Raw genomic sequence first — 22,046 nt, 5'->3', positions numbered from 1 at the left:
GCTGCGGTTACTGGCTCGAGAGTGTATCATTCGCAAAGCAAGTGAGTCACTTGTTAAAAAATTAAAAGAAACAGCATCAGTAATTGGAAGACCCGAGCCGCTCTCGAGACTCGCCGGGGACGAAGGCCACGAAGAAGTAGGACTTAAGAGACGAAGTTTACGGCCGCGGCCTCAGAGCAGGAGAACGTGATCGTTGTATCATGTATTGCTCGTTAATAAGGACCATTTAATTGACTCACTTCTCACAACACGGGCAACGCTCCTTTAGAAATGCCAAACAAGCATTAGGTAGAGTTGAACACTACGAGTGCAGCGTCACTCGATAATTCCGAACCCATCCGAGGCCAACTCTAGAAGTTACACGAGCGAGCTATGAACGGTATGATAGACTCCTCCACCGCCGTAGTATCACGGATGTCAAGCCCTGATATAATCGCTGTCGTGACATGTTGAATCCAATGCTGAGGGCACGCAACAAGGATGTTCGAGTATCTCGCGTACTTCGAAGGTTCTCGTGCTGGATCCTGATCTGTGGTCCTTCCCGTCACCATCACTCTGTGTATTTTGGTCAATAGCAGGGGAATCGGCGTCGGGTTGCATGAAAGTGAATCGCAGGTAGCCGCTTGCATCGTGTAACGATGCATCGAGCATCGATGTCTTGGATCGTGAAACCGCGTCGCACGTATATTATAATTCTTGTTCTTGTTGGAGTTTTTATAAGCCCCTAGCTCAAGGTAATTGTACAGCGTCGTCGGGATCGAATTGCGCGAAGCTGAATGTGTTGACCGGATCAATGGATTATTCACAGTCTTACTAGAATCAGTTGGTTCCAGGGATTCCGTGAATTATCCTTTCCGAGTCGGAAAGTTCGAAATAGCGCTGCAGAGGGTTCAATTCATCAGGTTGTATTTCCATTTCCAATCCATTTTCTTTCACGGTATTATAATCATCGATATGTATTTCGGATTAAATACATAAATAAGGATTATCCTTATTCAAAGGATCGAATGCTGCGACATATGTTATCATCAATTCTGTTTTTCCTTGGCCGAATCCTTTTTTCAATAAGGGCACTTGTTTTTGTTATACCTGCTCCTAATTCGTAGAACAATTCGCGCTCGTTACTTTTCCGAACAGATACAGGCTGAGCTCCTACTCAGCTCACAATCCATTCTTATGATCATCTGAACCATCACCTTGCTATCATCAATGCCCGAATCTCACTCTACTACTTGAACAAACACCTCCCGGACTGCGGAGAAATGTGTTACGGTATAATGCAATAGATCAAAATCTCATTTTATGCTATTATTCTTGCAATCGCTGCCTAGCAGCAGCGTACGGATCAGCCGCCCCCTTCCCATGATCACGTCGACGGCGGCGGTGGCGGCGGCGCTCCGTCGTCCTCCCCCGATCGACACCTGCAGCGGGCTGAGGACCGTCCCGACTATCATACAAAGCGTGCTTTTCATCAAAGTGATTCTGCGATCGCAAATCCACCTTGTGTAGTGGTGGTTTGAGCTTCAAAAATCTGAACACCTTCTCCATCAGATCAGGACTAAACCTCTCAGGGAATCCCAACGGCGAGCTTTCTGCTATAGCCGATCGCTCCTCCTCCTCTTCCTCCTCCTCCTCAAAGCTCTCGTTCCTGGTCGAACGCTGTCGTTTTCTCGACTGCTTCTGGCTGGTACCCGGACCATCCTCGTCTATTGAGGGACTATCCGAAGATCCTGTTACCATCTCAAGTCCCGAGGACGGACTCCGGAACTCCTCCGTCTGAACCGTTGCTCGCCTCACACTGGGGCAGCTCTCATAGCTAACGGAATGGCCATCCTCACGGACATCCCTTTCGCGAGTTGATTCACATTCTTCTCCACTCTGTGTATCTCCCTCGCTACTGCGGCCATCATTGAAGGTCTCCGATGATGATCTCTCTAGGACTCCTTCTGCCAACACCGGGACTCCCTCCGAGTCCCCATTGTGACTCGGGAACTCCTCTCTCGCAGACTCTTCCTCCTCCTCATCATCATCTTGCATCGCCGTCGCTTCCAAAGCTGCCGATCTCTCAGGAGTGGGCTCCTCCCCAGGTTCCGAGTCATCATCATCGTCACTTCCAGTGTATCCCTCACTTCCCCATTCTGCGACCCCCACTGCACTGAATGCCGTCTCCTCCTCCTGCTGGTCGGCGATCTCCCCATCCTCTGACGTCGATGCATACTCCTCCTCCTCACCGTCCTTACTCGGCGTCCCCCTATCGCTGTCATTCTCATCAGCTTGAACAGCCGTCATCTCCACTTCATCCAAGGTCTCCCTGCATTTGGGTGGGGAGAGGGAAGGATAAGCATCGGCCTTAGGGACCGCCGAGTCTTCGAGTAATCCCAAGTCTGTAGCCAAGGCCAGTGACTTCTCGAACGCTGCACTGATGGGTAGGCCACGCAGGGCGTCTGAACAAGCCGACATATCTGCCGTCGATGGCTGCTCATCCGGAGCCTTTGGACTTTCAGTTTTCACTAAAGTTGGAGCCCTTCTGTTGGTTTGAACCAAAGGGGCCTCGTCAGCGGTCAGATCTACCATTGCCTCATGAAGGGCACTCTCGGGCTCTGGATCATCAGTGACCCCCGGCACTTCAACTGAGTCGGGCCCTTGCGGATTGCGTACTTGTGATGTTGCCAAAACCTCGCTGGTAGCAGCTCCGGGACCGTCCTCGAGTAAACTATCTAGCTGTGAGAAGCAAGCACTTCTTCTATACCCGGGTATAAGGCTCTCTCTAGAGCGATTGAGAGAAAAGCTCGGACCCAGTACGCTGCTACCTTCTGCAGCCTGGCCCATCAGTAAGGGAGTGGAGATAGAGAGGTCAGCGGGGGTGTAGACATAACTAGGGTAAGATCCGTCAACAATTTGGCTCGATTCCACCAACACATTTGGACTGATCGGTCGCGGCTCCACTCTCTCTATCGGGTCCGCCACGTTGGCTGTAGCATCGTTCTCCACGTTGTTCGAATGTGATACCCTCGTACTGACATCGATTAGGAGGCTGGACTCCTCCTGAGACCCTATACACTTCAATTGAGATATCCCCCGTGTATTGTCAGGGCTCCTGCCACGACTAATGCGACTAGCCTCGCCGCTCTGCATGCTCATACCCAGCTCGTAACCTGGTAGAATTCTTGACGGTGCGCTGGGACGGCTGCACGGAGGGTCGGCCTGCTGGTCATCGACAGGTTTGTCCGAGGACGCATCCGAGAAGCAGTCGTGGTACTGGGAGTCACTCAGCAGTTGTGGCCGACGGAAAGGCATCTCAGAAATCGGATAGAAAATACTGAGTTCGGAATACCACACTCCACTCAACTCTCCCTAGGATCGATCATGAGACATTGGAATCTGATGTACCGTTGCTAGCGCTCATGTCTACACTATCAGACAAGAGAATAGAGCTGTTAGTACTTGATGAACTCCGAGCCGTCGTGACGATAGAATTCTCGCTCGCCTCAGATCCATCCTCCGCCGATGCACCACTCGATGAGGATGCTTGAAGGCTGGACAACTGGCTTTGGTCGTTTTCATCATCACTGCTGAAATCCAAGTCCGATCGGCTTTGCGTAGTGGAGCTGAGCTCTGACACATCATCAACTAAAGGAGTGTCCATCGAAGTCTCCGAGGACTCATCAGACGACGCAGCCGTCGGGGGCTGACTCGTTGCTGACATCGGAGAGCTCCTACTGCTTTCGGATGAGCTATGGGATGAACTAGTGTCCCACGTGACTTCAGGTGAGAAGCTCTCAGACGCTTCCTCACTGATGATCTCTAGAGGACCGGAGGAGCGTTCGCTGCTCGTCTCCCGGTCTACTCGTTCCGTAGACACATCGGAGGTGATACCGTCAAAATTATTTCCGCTTGAATATGAAGAGCTGAAGGAATTAATCGGCTGACTGCTGTCCGACAGTTCCCTTGTTTCCGTACGAGATAGAATCTGAAAGAATGCCACTCTCAGTGTGAGAGCTCGAACTAAACGACATAAGGGGAGCTTAAGCCCCACCTCTCCTGTAGGTTTCGGCGCTCTGTAAAATAAACCCTGTCCCTTGCCTCGAATAGCACTCCACCACGAGTGGAATGCCGGCCATCTCATTCCTGTTGAAAGCGCAGAAGAAGGTGGCTCGAAGGAGCTGAATCTGAACGCAGAATACATAATGTCGCTATTCGTCGACATCCACAAACTAAAACAACAAGCGGCTTTGGCGCAGTAGGTAGCGCGTAGGTCTCATAATCCTAAGGTCGCGAGTTCGATCCTCGCAGGCCGCAATTTTGTACCCACTTCGGAACAATAGCTTGCGCAACAGCAGAGCTTCGTGCGACATCCACATTCAGCTCAGACTCAACCTGATACCCTCATGATCGGCCCATTCGGTAGCACACGAATGGCTGGACCATACCAGCTTGGCGAGCTCGGCTACAGATAGAATACCGTCAGCATCGGTGTCAAACCGCTCAAATAGGGCTCTGTTTATAAGCATCTGATAAACCTGCCGGGGAAAGTTTTATACTCTCGCAGTAGGAGCATGTACTCCTCGAGGTTTGGGTGGCAGTAACAACTCAGCTGTATTCGAGGTCCAATGGCAACGATCGCTCGGGTATCCCTATGGAGGATATGGGTCTTAGGCTAACCACCTTGACCTTAGACAAATCACCCGGAATGAAGACAACAATCGATGGCGACGATTGAGATACCTGCGAGACGGAAGGCCCCATCCACGACAGATCCCACTCTCACGTAGTCAGGGCTTTGAAGAACTCTCCTTCTGACTGATCGGCGTCCCCAAATATGAACCGTTGTACCTACAGGACAGATATTGCTGGCCGCTCTAAAGGGTGGTGTACAGTCGTGATCAACTCCACTGGAAGAGGGTCCCTTATGCGATCAACGATGCGTATGTAGTCCAACAGTCGGGACAAACCTTTTCTACGATAGAAAGTATGAGCGGAGCGGAGTTCATCCTCGCCAACGGGAAGGTCCGACTCAATAGAACTTAAAAATTTGGAGGGTTCTGTCATTGAGGAGCTCTCTGAACAAACCGCGTGTCCGGATGAAGGGAAAGACGACCTCCCCAGTTACCAACTGCTCTGACACTTCTCTCCAGCCGAGACAATATGATCTTCTTATACAGCTCGGTACATGTCGCGCCAAGTACGAAGAGCTCGCATTTGCTCAAGTATCTTCCCTCAATGGAAGATCTCTGACCAACCGAGCGTCGCTCCGCCTACCCAGTGATGCAAGATTGTATTCGCTCGTCTTCATGGGCAAATATGGCATAAAGAGCATCTACGTTGTTCACTTTCCTTTCTATTTTTTCAATGACCTAGCTTAGGAGAAACTCTGTAAAATACCGTCCAAACGAAAACAGTACCGAGTCGAAGTAGTATGCGGTCGATTCACGGCTAAGAGCGTCGCGCGAGCCCATGTTGTACGCAGGGATGAGATAACAATTAGGGAAGTAAGTCTGCTCATCTAACTATCCACGCTTCGGTTCGGCTACTTGTGACCGCGTCGGCAATAGCGAGACACGAATGCGACTTGGGCCAACTCATTCGGGGTAGGAAGTCGTCTTAAAGCTCATCATGGGTCATGCGCTCCTCAATTTCGTCGTCACTAAGAGCTCTCATCGCCACCGACTGCTCTGCCGCCTTCCACCACTCCATGCTGTTCTCACCAGCCGATTTGATCTCCTCCGCATACGCCGTCTCATTCAGCATCGACAAGCCAACGAGAACCTACACCCTCGTCATCATGGATCCTCCCACGACAAGGCATCACTCTCGCCAGCTTCTCGACATTCTCTTTGTTATACTGCGCACATCTTTGCAACCCCATAGTAAACAGGGACTGATCGACTAGGTCAGTTCTTGTCATATTACCAGCCTCCACTCGATTCAAAACCCTTCCAGATATCTCTGAAAGGATGTAGAGAGCATTTCCCTCTACACAGTGCAATCTGAGTCAGCGATACTAAGCAAGACGCCGTGGATCTCCCTCGACAATTTCTATACATTTGATATGGATTGTGTTAAAAAGCTAGCGGTAGTTAATTAATGTGATGATCTGTGGTTGCGTTGATCGCTTTCACGCATGCCCTTGCACCACTTGATTAGCTACTAATAATAACTACTGACGAGCTTGAATGGCTAGTTAATAATAACAACTTATTAGTCCCAATCGGCTCGTTTGGTTAAAGTGTTACATCAGTTCCAGCAGGATTCGAACGATGCGTCAGCAACGAGAGATCCTGAGAGTCACCAGGGTGAAGGCAAAAGCCAAGGTGCTCTAGTAATATCAGAAATGAGTTTCGCGAGACATCATCATCATCCGGCAGGAGTGCATTTCCTCGATGCATCGCGACTCCAACCCCAGTGTGGGGAAATATGTACATGGTCAACTATATGCGTTGATGCCTCTGAGGAAAGTCCCGGAAATTCTTGTTGGTTTCTCTAGACTTCTACCCCAAGTCGTGAATAGACTTCTATAATTAATGAGAAAAACCTTAAACTCAGTCGAGGGAAGCGAGCATCTATTCCAACACTATCCAGCCCAGTCATCGCCACACTTAGAAGATGAGTAGCAGCCTGGGATAGCTCTGTGATCATCGGTCTCTCCATCCTCTCCCACTCCAACAGGTCTCCCTCCTGCCAATCACTGTGGGCATCCACCACTAGACGAGTCGGACCCGACGGAACTGCACGCATGCACATGCGTGTTGCAAGAACTACACAAACTACCATCATTGTGTATGTAGTCGAGATGAGCAACTATCAACCTTTCCATCCTAGCGCAGTTTAGGAAAGTCGTTGGCAGATTCAAGCCGTCAAAGTGGTGGTAACTTCTCAGACACTTCGATTTCCATCTGACGGAATCCACCCTTGGCATTTGCGGTATAATATGCGTGGTCGTAATAGTGTTATAATAGTAAATACATAACGACGCCTACAGAAGACCTTTTCTCGAGCCAAGGATAACCCCTAGAGACATTTATGTGTTTAAAATGCAAAAACAGGGGTGAATATATAGAATGACCATTTAACACGTCAAATGGTGTTCTCTACGGGGGCACATGCTGGGTATAATCGTGCGGTTATTATGGGTTATTTATTCCCAATTCCGGACCGACCGACCTCTTCTGAATGAGCCGTATCCATTCCGGGCTCCTTCCGATGCCTCTAGCATCGCCTTCTCCCAGCTCGCTCTCAGCCGTATAGCGAGGGTGGGTGACACCAGGCAGCTGTGTCACCACTAGCGGGCCACTTGGGAGGATCTCAGGGACGAAATTGTACTTAACGAGCCACCATTCACATGGCTTCACCTGGCAACAGGAGCAATGCTTTCTCCCGTCACCAGTAGCAACCAGCGTTAGAAGATGTGCATATGCCCAACTACATATCTTGATGACGATATGAACATTCTGCGGAAATTTCCGGAAATTCTGCAAGATTCTTTTATTCATACGAATTCAGGTAGAAGTGTACAGAAACCAACAATAATACATCAACACACGTAGTCGATAATATGCATATTTTTCCCACACTGGGAGCATCTGCCTGTGACGATGAGATGTTTTAAATAGCCCAGCTTAATTTCCCTTCTTCTTGTGCAGCAACCCCAGGGTGGTATAGAGTTATAGCGGCGGGTTCAGACTGTCATAACCTGCGTAGTCCTGATGAAGTTCCAGGGCTGAGGTTATGACAGCCTCAGGCTAGCTCAATCAATGACATACCCTCATACAATCATCAAGTCTAATTAAAGTCTTTTCCTCGCTGGACTTGTATATATATCAAATCTAAAAACGCGCGCAGTTTATGAAAAGCGCGCGCCCTGCATGACCAGACTACTGAGCACTTCAATTATACTCGTTGGTTAGTATAGTATTTCTTCAACAATATCACTCGTGGGTGGGAGGGAATATCACAAGACTCGAACGAGGAGCAGGGAATGAGTGCATACAATTTTGTTCTAATACCTAGTACTATATAAAATACGATATAATATATGCTTTGTGTTATCATTGATTATAACACCAATTCGATAGTGATAATGGCAGTGTTTAGTTATATGTTTGCTCTTTCCAGCTGAGCCTTGGAGTTTTCTCACTCATTTTACGAGTATATATACAAATAAGAATAGTAGGGGTTGAAAACCACGAAAATCTTCCCGCAATTTCCTCAAATTCTTCATATTGTCACCGACACATGTGCATATTTTCCTCCACACTGGATGAGAGCATCGTTAATATTCTAATTACTGGTATTTATTATCATTTAAACTCCTCATAATTATAACAATACGAGTTTATCCCAAACCTCCACCATTGCGTTACCTTGGGCGATATGCTATTGACCAAAGCCGAGTAGCTCACAACGACTTCGTAACCCTGTGTGATGTTAGTAGTAGCTTCCACTAGCAGAGGGTAGCAGTTCTGAAGCGGACCACACTACGAAGATCATCAGGACTACAGAGTAGATATACCAATCGTGATCTAGAGTAGCCCACTCGGGCATTCACTGCTGACCAGTTCGATACGTGGTTGAGGAGGTCCAAGCCAAGCACAAGGTGTTGTCTGAAACCTCACCACGTATACGAGCTGAGATGATTCGATGCGTGAATACAGGCAGTTTGCAAGGACTCAAAAGTCGGCCAATAATCCAATAATTCGAAACTCGGTATCGCTTTTTACACGTATAATACGATTCTAAAATCGATTCTGAATTCCAGAATTGATTCAACGGAGTTTCACCCGTTTTACGCGAAGTGGCGTGAAACTCGGTGAGAAACGCGATAGTCGCGATAAATCATTCACGATTCGCGATTGATCATTATTCGATTATTCGTTATTGGCGATGATTTTTGATAGTCGCGAGATATACTTTCCACTAGTGTTTCTCATATCACTAGGGTGAAACTCCAATGAGAACGAGGTCTAACTACTACTGCAATTTATAATGTTCCTCAGATGGAGCGTATCGTATCAAGAATTTGTGTTTCCGATCATCTTTTGAGCATTTTCATGTATACTTGTCGAATGAGGGATGAGCGCTCCCATAGGATGAGCGCTTCCGAGAAGCTATGTACTTGACTACGATAAGTTCATTGTCATCGTATTGAGGCAGTACTGCGATTTGGGCTGCACCAAAGGGAAGGGCCCCTCCATTGCAGACAGTGTCTTTTTCGACAAACATGACATCGATCGCTCCGCTGGCGGCACGCATAGGTTAAGCGCCCAACGCTAAGTACACGTGCCCCTGCTGTGGGTTATTAAACGGTTTATGATGGTGATAGTAGCTCTATTATAATTAGTATCACAATCATTTCCTAATGGTTAACTCCGTAGACAACGACGACACTCCTGAGTTAGCACTGAGAAGACTCGCCCTTGAGCCGAGTGACGCCGCAGTATCAGTCCTAGTTATAGTTTGATCTATCGGCTATCAATGCGTTTGTCATATAACGCCGTCCGATTCCACCAACATATCTTTTTCACTATTCCTAGACACTAAGATCACTTCTCGAATTCCCGCGCTCCTTCACTCTACAAAATAGCGGGCACCGGTTCGAATCCCAGCAGAGTCATTTTACAAAAAGTCCAAAAAACTCTCGATAAGAAGGGTGGTTCAACTCACCTTTCAGATTGCAGGGAACAGCCTTTGGGTAGAGAAATCGTCCTAGACTTCGCAAAATGCAATGCCACATACGAGTCGGACCACGAACTCTGCACAGCATACAGTAAGAGTGTTAGAAAACTTATTTGTTTTCCTCAGCTGCTGACCCCAGAAGTCCCGTCACTAATTATAGGAGTTTATATACGAATTCGGGTTAAATCGTTCAAAAGTTAACAAGGATTCTCCAAAATTTCCATTCTCACCAACACATGTGCATATTAGGGAGTTCGTTCCCTCCACACTGCACAGTAGAATTGACACTACTGACATTGCTAAGCGAAGCCAGCGCCTTGACGGTTTTGTAGAGATTCTTCACCCGTTTGTTTAGATCCGACCATTCCCGCACTGTTGGGGGGACCGCAGGAGTTGTTGTAAACACCTACTACGAAAGTTGCTCAAATTTCCATGATCACACTCACCTTAGAAAGTAGTATATTCCAACGACTTTCGGCACCTAGTTTTCCCTCACGTAACAAAAAAAGTGCGATTTTTGCCTCTGGAGCGAGTTTGGATATCCGAACTTGATCGGCATGCGACCAGGAGGAGACCTCCAGCATTTTTGGTGAAATCTGATCAAATTCGACTTCCACTTTTTCCTGTAGAAAATCGTCAACAGTGCTCACAGTCGCTTCTTCGGGTATTCTCATGAGAACCTCGCCCATGCGAATTCCACGTTCGAAGACGGCGAACACGCCACTCGGTCGGAGGTCCATCTAGTATGGGAAAATATGAACATGGTCAACTACATGTGCTGATGAAAATTCTGAGGGAATTCGGGAAAATTCTTGAAGGTTTCTGTACACTTCTACCTCAATTCGTGTGCAAACTCTTGTAATTATCAGTAAAACTTTTGAGCTCAGCTGAAGAAAGCGATCATATATAACAACACTGTCTAAAGATTTCCGTCACTGACAGCAGATAAAATGTGAAAATTCTGAGGAAGTTTTTGGAAATTCTGTCTGGTTTCTGTACACTCTACCTCAATTCGTGTGTAGAAAACTGTTGAGCTGAGCTGAGTAAAATGATCATATATTCCGATACCGTCTATAGATGTCCATCACAGACCACATCTAACCTTGGGACGAAGGTATTTGATCCCAGAATGGACCCAACCGCCGAGTCTTTCCAGCATGGGCAGGCCCCAATCGATCTTATCGAGATCAGCAAAGGCAGCATCTTCCGGTGGGGGGTCAGTTGAGATACCACTGAGCTCTGTTGAAGACTTTCCAGCTGGTCTCACCTAACGAAAATCAATGTGGAGGGAAAATGTGCACATGGTCAACTACATGTGTCGGTGACAAAAGTGGAATTTTTTGCAACAAATTGTGGGAAATTCTTCTTGGTTTTAGGACACTTCTACCCAAATTCGTATACATACTCTATTGACTAGCAAGAAAACTCATTAGCATATTCCGATACTATTTCATTGTAGTTTTACGTGAAGTGACGTCGTAATACTCTGTGAAAAAACCCGATATTCGCGGTGATATGCAGTAGTCGTGGAGTATTTTTTTCACCAGAGTTTTCATATCACTAGGGTGGTGAAACTCCATTATAATTCTATTATAGGCTATAATCATTGGACTAACATCATATTCATATTATATGAATGACTATGAATAAAAAATGAATAAAAAATTCATATGACCTCAGGTGAGGAAAGCAAACATATATTCCTCCAACACTGCTGCTGTTGTTAAGAGTGCTATTGATGGTGTAAGAGTGAGATTATCTTGAACGGTATGTGGTTACCCCTGATGAGCTTCCTTGGCCTTGCCATTGTGATAGGCACGGTATAGCAACGATGAACAGAGATATCAGAGGAATGAAGTGCAGCATGAGGCAGGTATTCTACTACAACGGATAGCATTCCATTTGATGAGTTCCACTTCAATTTACAACCAACACGAACAGTTGCTGTTCATAGACAACACTTGCACCAAAACAAAAATCTCCAAAAAAACCGTCTCGGAGTGGAAAAAATCACCATTCTGACATTCTCCCAATAGTTGCTACTGCTTCCAAAACCATGACGGCAACTCGATACCACACCGATACGGAAACAAATCCACATAATCAAACATGATCAAATGCTGTTCACCTTTCCCTACGGAATACCATAATCTTCGGCGTGGCCCGATGCTCCTTCTGAATTGGTCTTTTCTTTTCCTGCACATACATACCGCAACTCCCCCAAATCTCAGAACTGCCAACATCCGCAACTTACCGCTTTCGAACGAGCTTTCCTATGCAACTGTGGTATTTTAGAAACGCCTATGTTCTTCTTACAACGCTTTATAAAATGATATTTTTTAATCGACAAGTACCTGCCGAAGAATCGTGAAACATTATACGTTTGCTTCCCTCAGCTGAACTCGAGAGTTCCCTCATTATAAAAAATCTATATACCAATCAATAGGTAGAAGTGTACAGAAACCAACACAATCTTCCCACAAATTTCCGCACAATTTTCACATTGTCACCAACACATGTAGTCAACCCTGTACATATTTTCCCACACTTCTCCCAATTGAGATAACCAAATTTTATCGCCCCAATGAATTCACCATCAACACACTAGCACACACGTCTCCTTCACCCATCACGACTAAAGCTATTCTTTATCGCTATCACAGAGAACAAAAACGGTAATATCTCATCTTCTCATGAAACTCTGACTACGATCCCTCGCTAACTCGCGCTGTAAACAGTGGGGAAGCTCCGTAGACTGACGGGTGTGTACGCCCAGAAAGACCAAGCACTACGAAGGCTCATCCCCATAAAAAAGGGACACACTCCTTATTTACAAAAACTGCTCATCCACGTACTGGAACACTACTTCTCTATAGTGACTATCATTAATTCTTGCTCCTACTTCCACGAGGAAAACTCAGTACCAATTGATTATCCAACCCTGCTCACATTCGGCACTTAGATGATATTCCTCTGAACTCCCCGACATTGGCCATGCCGAGATTCCTCATCGTCATCATCATCGGCATCCCAGGAAATCCCTGACTCACACCGTTGGACATTTTTGAGCTCACCCATCGCAGTAAGAGAGCTGCCATTATCTGCCTGCAAGGCTGTTCCGAATAATTGCGGTCGGTATAGTTGCATAAAAGAACTCAAACACCAGTGAGCTCACGAAACACCACTATTTGATGGCAATTTGGACGGTAACCCTTCCAGCTGAGATGCCTCATAAAACAACACCTCCGAGGGTCCCCCAGGTCCCACCAAGGCGAGGATAGTAGTCGTAATCGACCCCGACTGATTGCATTTAGCGGGTAAGTCAAGTCTGTCCGAAGGCCCTAGCAATACCAGAGGCAACCTCGTACCTGGACAGGGCTCAGATTTGTCGCGCGCCATGAAATTCCGAATCAAACTCATTGAGATTTGCTGGAAACCCAACAGCGAGCGATTCACTTCTGCCAAGACTTGAACAGGTGATTTGATTGACCGATTCACCGACACTTTTCTTCAGAAAATATCCGAAAAAATTTACGCAATTTTTCCCCGGAATAATTTACCCACTCACAATCGCTCATATCGTCATCAAACTTCCATATCTCGAGACCATCTCGGCCTCTCTCAATACTACTCTCATCTACCCTCCACCGCAAACTCTCATGGGCCGCCTCCTTAGTTACTCTCAAGAGCTCTTCGAAACTCACTGGTTTGGAAATCGACATGCACTATAATAGCAGAAATAAACTCTGAATATGAGTATCAGATCGGGAAGGTATACTATTGCAAGATCCTGAGGTTTGAATTTGTCAATTATAACCTGTGAACTGCTATGAAGAGAGAGAGGGTGTCAATACACAAGGCATGTATCCAGAAGTGACAGAAAGGCTAACATAATTGCGGAAACTCAGGGACTCTGAGGACGTCTGTATCTTCCAACAAGACTAGTTGGTGAGTACGTTAGGCCTCAGCACCTCCTTATTGACGACCCGGGTTCAATTCCCACTCAACACAACTTTTCAAACTATCGTCTAAACCAACTATCTCCTCGAACGTCTCAACCCCTCACGCCTATAGGATCGAAGTGGCCCGCTTTCCCAGCCAAGGCAGGCAACTGCTTCTCCCCTCTCTCGTTGAAGCACAACTGAACAACACCGCTTCGCCGGGAAATTACCGCGCGCCACGAGATTCCGCCTCCTTCCTACCTGCAGCATATAGTGCTTAGTAATAGGATCCCAACGCTGGTAGAGCTTCTCCGGATTCCTGTCAATATCAAGATTTGGGATCTTGAATGATATCGTCTCATAAGGCTCGGCTGCTATCAAAAGATACCTAGAGAGCATCCAAGGTTGCCGCGATAAAGATACAGAATAGGCCCAAAACTATACCACACATCCAAAACATAAAATTCATTAAAGGTAATACGAGAACCATATTCTATTGTGGAGTTATTAGTAGAATAAAATTAAAGAAGATCCCTGACACGATAATTGATAATAATAAAGCGCTGTTCATAAAAGCGGAAAAATTCACACAAATATTCACAAAAAATCCCCAACATAGAACTGATTTCCAGTCGTTATAATAATCGTTAATATCACAATAATCGTTGCCAACCTCAACAGTGTGGCAATATATGCACATGGTCAACTATATATATGGGTGAAAATAGGAAAATTCTGAGGAAATTTCGGGAAATAATCCTTAGTCTTGTTATATTCAAACTCGTGTGTGAACTCACGAGCTCAGCTGAAGAAACCAAACATACATTCCCACACTGACACTCATACGCCCCAACACTACTGATAGTCTCTATTGGGCTCTTCCACTCTCTGCTCGTAACACGACATGATACGGTATCTATCAACGCACAGCGAAGATTTTCACCAAATACATCTTCACACATTATCCACGTAAATCAATTTCTAATACATGGTTATTCATCATTATCACATATACTCTGCATCGTACCTCCACGGTGAGGGAGCACCCCACATATGCTAGTGTGAAAAAACTGGCACATGTTCAACTACATGTTTTAGCTAAAATGAAGAAAAATCCAATAAAATTCTGGAAAATCAAAAATTGGTCGTTAATCGCGAGTCACTTTTCATAACTAAGTACAGAAATTTCTGAACTCAGGTGAGGAAACCAAACGTATATTTCAACACATACACATACTGAACACCGCCCTCACCTAGAATGGCAAAATATGCATATGCTCAACTACATGTGTTGGTGACAATACAGTGTGTTCGATTAGTCTTATTCTGTGGAAGTTTGTTTGTGAAATTATGCGTATTCGAAAAGATATGCACTATTGCCCGTTTGGACTACCAACATCGAACACACCGTATAATCATTCTCATGAAAATTAACAAAAAATCTCACCGGTTTCCCGTACACTTCTACCCGAATTCGCATATAAACTCCCACAGTGAAGAAACTTTCAAAGCCAACATATACTCCTCCACCACTACCCCTATTACAATGGCGTTGTAGTGACCTTGGTATCAATCTCGGGGTAATCCACTTCAAACAATAGACTCTTTTGGTACGTCATAGGATCCCTCTGCTTCGTAACCCTATATCCCGGCCGACCTATTCTAGGCGCTACCGATTCTGAAATAGGATATCACCAACCTCATCACTCAGTTGAACCTCAGCTACCCTACTTTTATGAAGTCCCTGTGCGCCATATGGTCCATCGCCCTCCCCCGGTATCGGTGCTGGAACTCCAACCATAGCATCCTTAGCTGCCCTTCTTGCCAGGTTAACCTGGGCTTTACTTTTACAGGAGTATCCACAACATCGTGCGTGAATTTTTCACACCACTCACGGATTATTTCACTCCAAATTTCAAAACGTTTATACAACTGTGTACAACTAACTCCACTTGACGCTCTGTAGCTTAGCATCAAACTACTGATCAAAAGAATTCAAAGATGACTAATATGATGCCTTCACATTCATCGTCTTTTTTTCCGGAAAAATGTACTATTTTTCCGCAAAAAAATCCAAAAAACTCCCCTCCCCACCTGATGTTTCTTCCCTTGAGTATGTGCCAAATAACTGCCCTCGTTAGTATGCAATGTCAAACACAATTTGCATTCATATGTGCCTAGATGGTTACGTAGAAGATACGGATCTTTCGACAAGTCAACCTGATCAAACAGTAGAAATTCACCACCACCCGTTTTACGTGCAGTGGAAAACGCGATATGATATGAAGTGAATTCAAAGCACTTCGCAAATGATTCCATACCACACGAAACACATCACGTTTTCGTCGCGTTATTCACTGCTCACATATATTTCCTTCGCCAAGTAAAATGTGAAATATATTTTTCACTATTGTTTTTCATATCACGGATGAAACTCCAATACCAAAATTAACGTCATTTCACAATAAAATCTCTACGTGGAATTTACATACCGCAAGGTGAGCACAATTTCGAATCCACCTACTACATGGTGACTTGAAAATAAAGGAGTTTCGTCCCTTTCCCAACGTCGTTCATAAGAAAAGCATACAAAAAATATATATAATAAAAAATACAAAAAGTATATAATACAACACGAAACAAGTATAATAACAAACCTATTAAAAATGCCCTTGCATTCACCCTCTACCGATCGCCCTCTACACCTGTTGTATGAAGGGTGGTATAAAATACCCTATACAGAACAATATCTATGATAATATAATAGTACCTATACTATAGGGTATATATACATGATATAAAATCTCCAAACTAGCTATTACTCGGCTGGTTGAGGGGGTGCTGCTCCGCGAGAAGAAAAAGGAGAAGAGAATATAAAATCTAATAGTATAATGCTCTGATAATATCACCATATATACTACAGAGTATAATACAACCCAAAACCATATCTTTCATTACCGTTTCCATAGCAAGCCTCCTCAGCCTCTCCCTCCTATCCATAGCAGCCTCTTGAGCCGTCATAGGAGCTCCTGAGCCAGTCTTCTGGCCGGGACGATTCTGACGATCTGTCATTGTGATGAGAACTTATAACCAACTGGTGGAATGGTAAATATCGGACCTATTCCGTATCTTTTATAACGCAACCTAAGATACCACCAATCATCATGCTAAGCCACATTGTTCCTCTCTTGCTGCCTCGCTGCGAACTCCTTTATACGTTCGAGAACCTGCCCAGCACACCATAGCCTACTGTACTTACAGTTGAATTTTATAGAAATTTCCCGTCCCGTTTTACGTAAAATGTCGTAATACTCTGTGAAAAACGCGATATTCCACGCGGTGATATGCAGTAGTCGTGGAATATATTTTTCACTAGTGTTTTTCATATCACTAGGGTGAAACTCACAAGTGTAATAGAAAATCCAAAGAAATCGGATGAATCTTCCACAACGAATATCTAATTATTGCTAATATCAAACTATAGATAAAATGCTGCTGATGCTGCAACAGCAATTAGACCCTATATATTGGAGTTTCACCACCCTAGTGATATAAAAAACATATTTCACCCAGCGTATTACGCCACTTCGCGTAAAAAGGGTATTCGTAAAACTCCATTTTACTTCACTTTTAACATGACTAGGTACGAGCTGCCTGCCCCTGGGCGCCACATGTGCTACGATATCATCTACTGAGATAGAGGCTACTCCTTGAGACTTTATAAAATCTAAAAAAGTCAACTTGGTGATAATAAAGATTAGGTCGATTCCTATGGAATACCAACGCAGTATTCCTTCAACTCATCTCGCCATCCAGAACGCATCAACTGGTCCATTACGTATCTAAGGTTCATCTTCATAAGATTCAAACCATGCCCAACATCAGACACCCTCACTCCTTCACAATGAAATTCCCGATCAACTTTTTCTCCACGAGGGATTCAACTAGTGAGCGTGCGTACAAGGTTAAACTGTTAGCATTATTGGAAAATATGCACATGGTCAACTACGCGTGTTGGTGACGATTAGGAAAAAATTCCGCGGAAATTTTAGAAAATCATTCTTGATTTTTGCATAGTACTCCCAGTGTTGGAATATATATTTGCTTTCCTCACCTGAGCTCAGGAGTTTCATCACAAATTTGCATACAAATGTACCGAAACCAATAAAATTTTTCCCGAAAATTTCCTTAAATTTTCCATATTGTCACCAACAATAATTCCTTCCCCAAACCATGAGTAACTTTCATACTATGAAATTTTCCCGAGCTCAGGTGAGAAAACCAAACATATACAGAATAACCATTACTGCTTCAACTGGTCTCTCTCGCCACTTTCTATCAAGGCTTGATTCAACTCGTGTCGGGCTATTTCCAAGTCCTTGTCGGAGGCATCACGACGATCAGTCGTCATGGTATAAGAGAAAATACTAGTGCTGGAATATATGTTCGCTTTCCTCAGCTGAGCTCTGGGAAATTTCCTCACGATACGAAATCGGGTAGAAATGTAGGCAGAAACCAATAATAATTTCCTAAAATTTCCTCAACATTTTCATAGTATCGCCGACATATGTAGTTGACGATGTGCATATTTTCCCCCACACTGGAGACTGCTATTGGTGATACTTCCGGGTAAGTGAATTTTAGAAAATTCGACTACAACACTGACACTATATTCCCATTGAGTTCAAGTAAACATTTTCGGAAAATTTGTGATCCGAACCTAGTGTTCCGGGAAAGGAAACTCATTTTGAATTTCCCACGTATGGCTAGGAACACATTCTTCGATCCGTTTCCCATGTAAATGTCATCATCACATTAGTAACATTTTCCCCCATCCTTAACAAACCCTGGGGAGCGTTATTTCTCACAGCTGCTGGAGTTCAGGGTTCCTGCATATGATGATGTTGATAATAATAATAATCACATTTTCGAATTCTTATTACATACTCTTATACGTACTTTTAGCACTTGTCCCACGTAATTACTCAAAATCATGCATCTGTCACATTGTTTTAAACTCATCATACATCTGCATGAACAGAATATATAACAGCATCACGATATTCACCGACTCAGCTTCATGGATGCCTTTTCAACGATCGGGGAGTGTATAAAACGATCGATCGATTTAATTTCGAGAAAAATATCGTAGCCGGGATTCGAACCCGCGACCTCAGCATCAAAGCCGTTGCGCTTACTATTCCCGTATTTATTCACTGTGTTGTAGTAAAGGCCTCCCCCCCCACACAATGACCTCGTCTGTTAAACGTCGGCGTAACGACAGTAGCAATTGCTCTAGTGTGCCTGGGAGGACGACGGAGAAGGACGATGATGCTGCTTATGCTGATGGGTACGGATAGTCGTAGATAAGTGTATTTGAAGTGAATTATAAGAACGATTTTAGTGGTAAACTTAACGGAATTTATCACACAGTATTGTTATTCTTGTATTCAAGGATGTGCATTTTCCGCATTGGATTTTATAAACGATTTAAGTGATGAACTCAACGGAATTTATCGCACAGTATTGTTATCCTTGTATTCAAGGATGGGCATTTTCTGCATTGGATTTTAAGAACGATTTAAGTGATAAATTCAACGGAATTTATGGCACTTATTATTTGATTATATTTCTTTTTTTTTCGCGGAGTATATCTTCGTGAACGACATCCTACGCGGTTGCGAGGTGAACTGTGAAATATGTTTTTCATATCACAAATGAAATTCCATTATTTTTCATTATAATATGAATTATTATTGTCCACGTTATATCTTGCATATATCGATGACGATGAAGATATCTTATTACAGTTGTCCATTCAAAAGATACGGAATAGGCCCAAATGCTGACCATGAGCATGCTGTAGTGATTCCAGACTACCGTAGGTACTTCAATTCCTATGATGACCTTTCAGTCCACGATCTCATGCTCAAGGACAAGCCCCGAGTAGAGGGTTATATCAGAGCTTTTGAGGCCAATAAGGAGAGGTTAAAAGGTGAAAGATACTCAACGCACTGCGGAGATTTCATCTCCGTCCGTTTTCCTCAGGGAAAGTAGTCTTGGACGTTGGATGTGGTACTGGGGTGTTATCTATGCTGTGCGCTAAGATATGCGAACCGGCTCAGGTGAGTATCCTTCTTATTATAATCAATGGAGTTTCACACTAGTGATATATTCCACAACTACTGCATAGCACGAATATCGCGTTTTTCACAGAGTAGTATTGCGGCACTTCACCTTGATCATTTGTTATCGTAAGAGTAACTAGAATTCTAAACCTCACTTTCCGTGTGGGGGGGAAAATATGCACATGGTGAATTACGTATGTTGGTGAAAATATTAAAATTCTGAGGAGAGCTTGAGAAATTATGGTTAGTTTTTATGTGTACTGAATGGTAACTAGATTCGCATAAGGTAGCAAGGAAACTTCTGAGCTCAGCTGAGGATACCTAACATATATTCCAACACTGAGGAATCTCACTAAGAGGGGTGTTGACCATGTCCGTTCCTGTATCGAATTTTGTGGCGCGCGGTAATTTGCTGCGGCATATAATAATAATTCCCTTCAGATCATCGCCGTAGAAGCGACAGAATCTACTGCTCGAATAGCCGAGGCGTTGGTACAACATAATGGCTTACAGGGCGTGGTCACTGTGGTCAATAGACCTGTTGAAATGGTAATGAGCATCATTTGGGCCTAATCTGTATCTTGTCGCGGGGGCACGAAAAGTATCTTCAGTTGGATCTATCAGCACCAGTCGATGCCATAGTGTCGGAGTGGATGGGCTTTTACGCCTTCCACGAGGCCATGTTGGATTCGGTCCTCTATGCTAGGGATAGATGGCTCAAGCCTGATGGCTTACTCTTACCTGGTAAGGGGGGGATGGGGACTAGAAGTGGAGGAAATGTGGTATGGACTAACGCGGTATTTTTATCTCTCTATTATTCAAACATAGTTGTGTTAATAGATATGGAAAGTGGGTATATTTTAACATTTTAGAAATTGTGGTAAATTCGAGAAATTAACATTACTTGTCAACTATTCGGGTTCTGGCGCGGAAACTTTGCTGAGGTATAGTTAAAGTGATGTGCTATCACGTAGTAGGGTGAATCTGTCATAACCGGGGACATGTATAGTGACAGATTGTGTTTAGATTTACAGCATTCTCATTTAGTATTATTTAATAATTTACTCACTTCTTGGAAGAAAAATGACATTTTTGTCCATATGCGTGCGCGAATTCAACCATGTAGATTTTATGTGGCATGGATATGTACATTTTCAAGATTGTTGGGAGATCATCTACGATGGTGTCGTATTGTAGTAATCAGATGGAATGGTCCGTTATCCGTAGCCATCCGGCTCGAGGTATTGTATTTTCGCTCCACATTATGTCTAGTCGTTATATGGAACAGCTGGCCGAACACAACACTTTTTTCCGACTGGTTTTCATAGAATGATCTTTTTAAAAACGTACAGACTTTAATCAATGACGTTATGTTACTGGAAAGAGAACAGTGGAATACCTTTTTATAGTAAATATGTGTTTTATATATCAGATAGTTGTCGTCTGTGGGCAGCTGTCGTATCTGAGGACACTTGGAAAAGTGACAACCTTGACCACTACCACAACTACTACTCTTTGGACTTCACACCCTTCGGAAACGCCTTGGCTTTGGAGGCGATGGCTAATCCACAGGTAATGGTAGAGTGCAACATTCACTTGTGATATGGGAAACGCTAGTGGAAAGTATATTTCACGACTACTGCGAATATTGCGTTTTTTCACAGAGTATTACGACGCCACTTCACGTAAAACGGGTCGTGAAACTCCATTCCTTACAATCAGTATCGTGCGTGAGTTCGGGATGGTGTGGTATTCGATTTTACTAAGTGTCTGTCATAAAAACTGTCGTATTTCGAATGGCTTTAGAGAAAATATCTTTTGCGCACGCGGAAGATTTCTTCTTGTGTGTGTTGACAGGTTCAGTTGCTATCACAAGAGGAAATACTCAGTGATCCTGCATTGGTCGTTGGAGTTGATATTCATTCGGTTACATCGGAGGAGTTGAATAAAATTGGGGTAAGTGATACCACACCTCGCGCAACTCGTAGAGGATCTTCCATCAGGCGAAGTTGTCGATGCCTTTAAAAAAGGACGGAAATGTGGCTGCGGTATCCTTCTGGTTTGATGTTGGATTTCCAAATACCGACCTCCCATTGAGTGAGTTCCTGGACCTGTTTTGAATCTTACTATTGGAAGATATCTATCCGAAAATGATGTACAGTAATGGAGTTTCACCCGTTTTACGTGAAGTGGCATAATACTATGTGAAAACGCCGCTATTTGTTCTATGCAGTAGTCGTGGAATATGTTATTTACTAGTGTTTTTATATCACTAGGGTGAAACTCCAATGTATTATCACTACAG

At 44.3% G+C, this 22,046-nt stretch overlaps 6 protein-coding genes and 1 non-coding gene across 7 annotated transcripts in view; 2 read left to right on the top strand and 5 right to left on the bottom strand.

Annotated features, from left to right (window-relative positions):
- Positions 1-1,308: 1,308 nt before the first annotated feature.
- Positions 1,309-3,297, bottom strand: Pmar_PMAR011914 (conserved hypothetical protein; the record flags this gene model as incomplete). Its single annotated transcript, XM_002773998.1, has 1 exon — positions 1,309-3,297. One exon carries the CDS (start codon positions 3,295-3,297, stop codon positions 1,309-1,311), a length of 1,989 nt encoding a protein of 662 aa, XP_002774044.1.
- A 620-nt stretch (positions 3,298-3,917) lies between these two features.
- Pmar_PMAR011912 (hypothetical protein) lies at positions 3,918-4,511 on the bottom strand (the record flags this gene model as incomplete). Its single annotated transcript, XM_002773997.1, has 3 exons — positions 3,918-3,970; positions 4,037-4,169; positions 4,431-4,511. The coding sequence occupies 3 exons, from the start codon at positions 4,509-4,511 to the stop codon at positions 3,918-3,920; spliced, it is 267 nt and encodes an 88-aa protein (XP_002774043.1).
- Pmar_PMAR011913 lies at positions 4,227-4,299 on the top strand. Its single transcript has one exon. It is a non-coding gene; the product is annotated as a tRNA-Met (tRNA).
- Positions 4,512-5,601: 1,090 nt separating the features above from the next.
- Pmar_PMAR011911 (hypothetical protein) lies at positions 5,602-5,866 on the bottom strand (the record flags this gene model as incomplete). Its single annotated transcript, XM_002773996.1, has 2 exons — positions 5,602-5,766; positions 5,810-5,866. The coding sequence occupies 2 exons, from the start codon at positions 5,864-5,866 to the stop codon at positions 5,602-5,604; spliced, it is 222 nt and encodes a 73-aa protein (XP_002774042.1).
- A 7,833-nt stretch (positions 5,867-13,699) lies between these two features.
- Positions 13,700-16,713, bottom strand: Pmar_PMAR011910 (splicing factor 3A subunit 2, putative). Its single transcript, XM_002773995.1, has 7 exons — positions 16,572-16,713; positions 15,708-15,833; positions 15,345-15,447; positions 15,159-15,291; positions 14,473-14,529; positions 13,875-14,001; positions 13,700-13,813 (listed from the first exon to the last, which is right to left on the bottom strand). Exons 1-7 carry the CDS (start codon positions 16,683-16,685, stop codon positions 13,727-13,729), a joined length of 747 nt encoding a protein of 248 aa, XP_002774041.1. The 5' UTR covers positions 16,686-16,713; the 3' UTR covers positions 13,700-13,726.
- A 67-nt stretch (positions 16,714-16,780) lies between these two features.
- Positions 16,781-18,024, bottom strand: Pmar_PMAR011909 (conserved hypothetical protein; the record flags this gene model as incomplete). The annotated part of the gene is made up of 3 exons (XM_002773994.1): positions 16,781-16,840; positions 17,398-17,455; positions 17,921-18,024. The coding sequence occupies 3 exons, from the start codon at positions 18,022-18,024 to the stop codon at positions 16,781-16,783; spliced, it is 222 nt and encodes a 73-aa protein (XP_002774040.1).
- Positions 18,025-18,860: 836 nt separating this feature from the next.
- Pmar_PMAR011908 (protein arginine N-methyltransferase, putative) overlaps positions 18,861-22,046 on the top strand; it is a 3,503-nt gene continuing 317 nt past the window's right edge. The window contains exons 1-8 of the mRNA XM_002773993.1: positions 18,861-18,963; positions 19,499-19,608; positions 19,662-19,738; positions 20,183-20,290; positions 20,353-20,485; positions 21,174-21,313; positions 21,599-21,697; positions 21,745-21,838. Of these exons, the coding sequence (XP_002774039.1) occupies positions 18,863-18,963; positions 19,499-19,608; positions 19,662-19,738; positions 20,183-20,290; positions 20,353-20,485; positions 21,174-21,313; positions 21,599-21,697; positions 21,745-21,838 (862 nt within the window). The 5' untranslated portion in view covers positions 18,861-18,862. The remainder of the gene's footprint in view (positions 18,964-19,498; positions 19,609-19,661; positions 19,739-20,182; positions 20,291-20,352; positions 20,486-21,173; positions 21,314-21,598; positions 21,698-21,744; positions 21,839-22,046) is intronic.

Source organism: Perkinsus marinus (assembly GCF_000006405.1).
Source record: "Perkinsus marinus ATCC 50983 genomic scaffold scf_1104296958712, whole genome shotgun sequence".
Classification (NCBI taxonomy): domain Eukaryota; phylum Perkinsozoa; order Perkinsida; family Perkinsidae; genus Perkinsus; species Perkinsus marinus.
This window is presented reverse-complemented; position numbering and strand designations above follow the sequence as displayed.

Coding starts and splice junctions, on each gene's coding strand:
- Pmar_PMAR011910 (XM_002773995.1), bottom strand. CDS start 16,685: ATGACAGATCGTCAGAATCGTCCCGGCCAGAAGACTGGCTCAGGAGCT. Junction 14,002..14,472: donor GAGCCCAATAGAGACTATCA/GTAGTGTTGGGG, acceptor GATGCTCTCTAG/GTATCTTTTGATAGCAGCCG. Junction 13,814..13,874: donor CTAAGCACTATATGCTGCAG/GTAGGAAGGAGG, acceptor GGTGTTGTTCAG/TTGTGCTTCAACGAGAGAGG.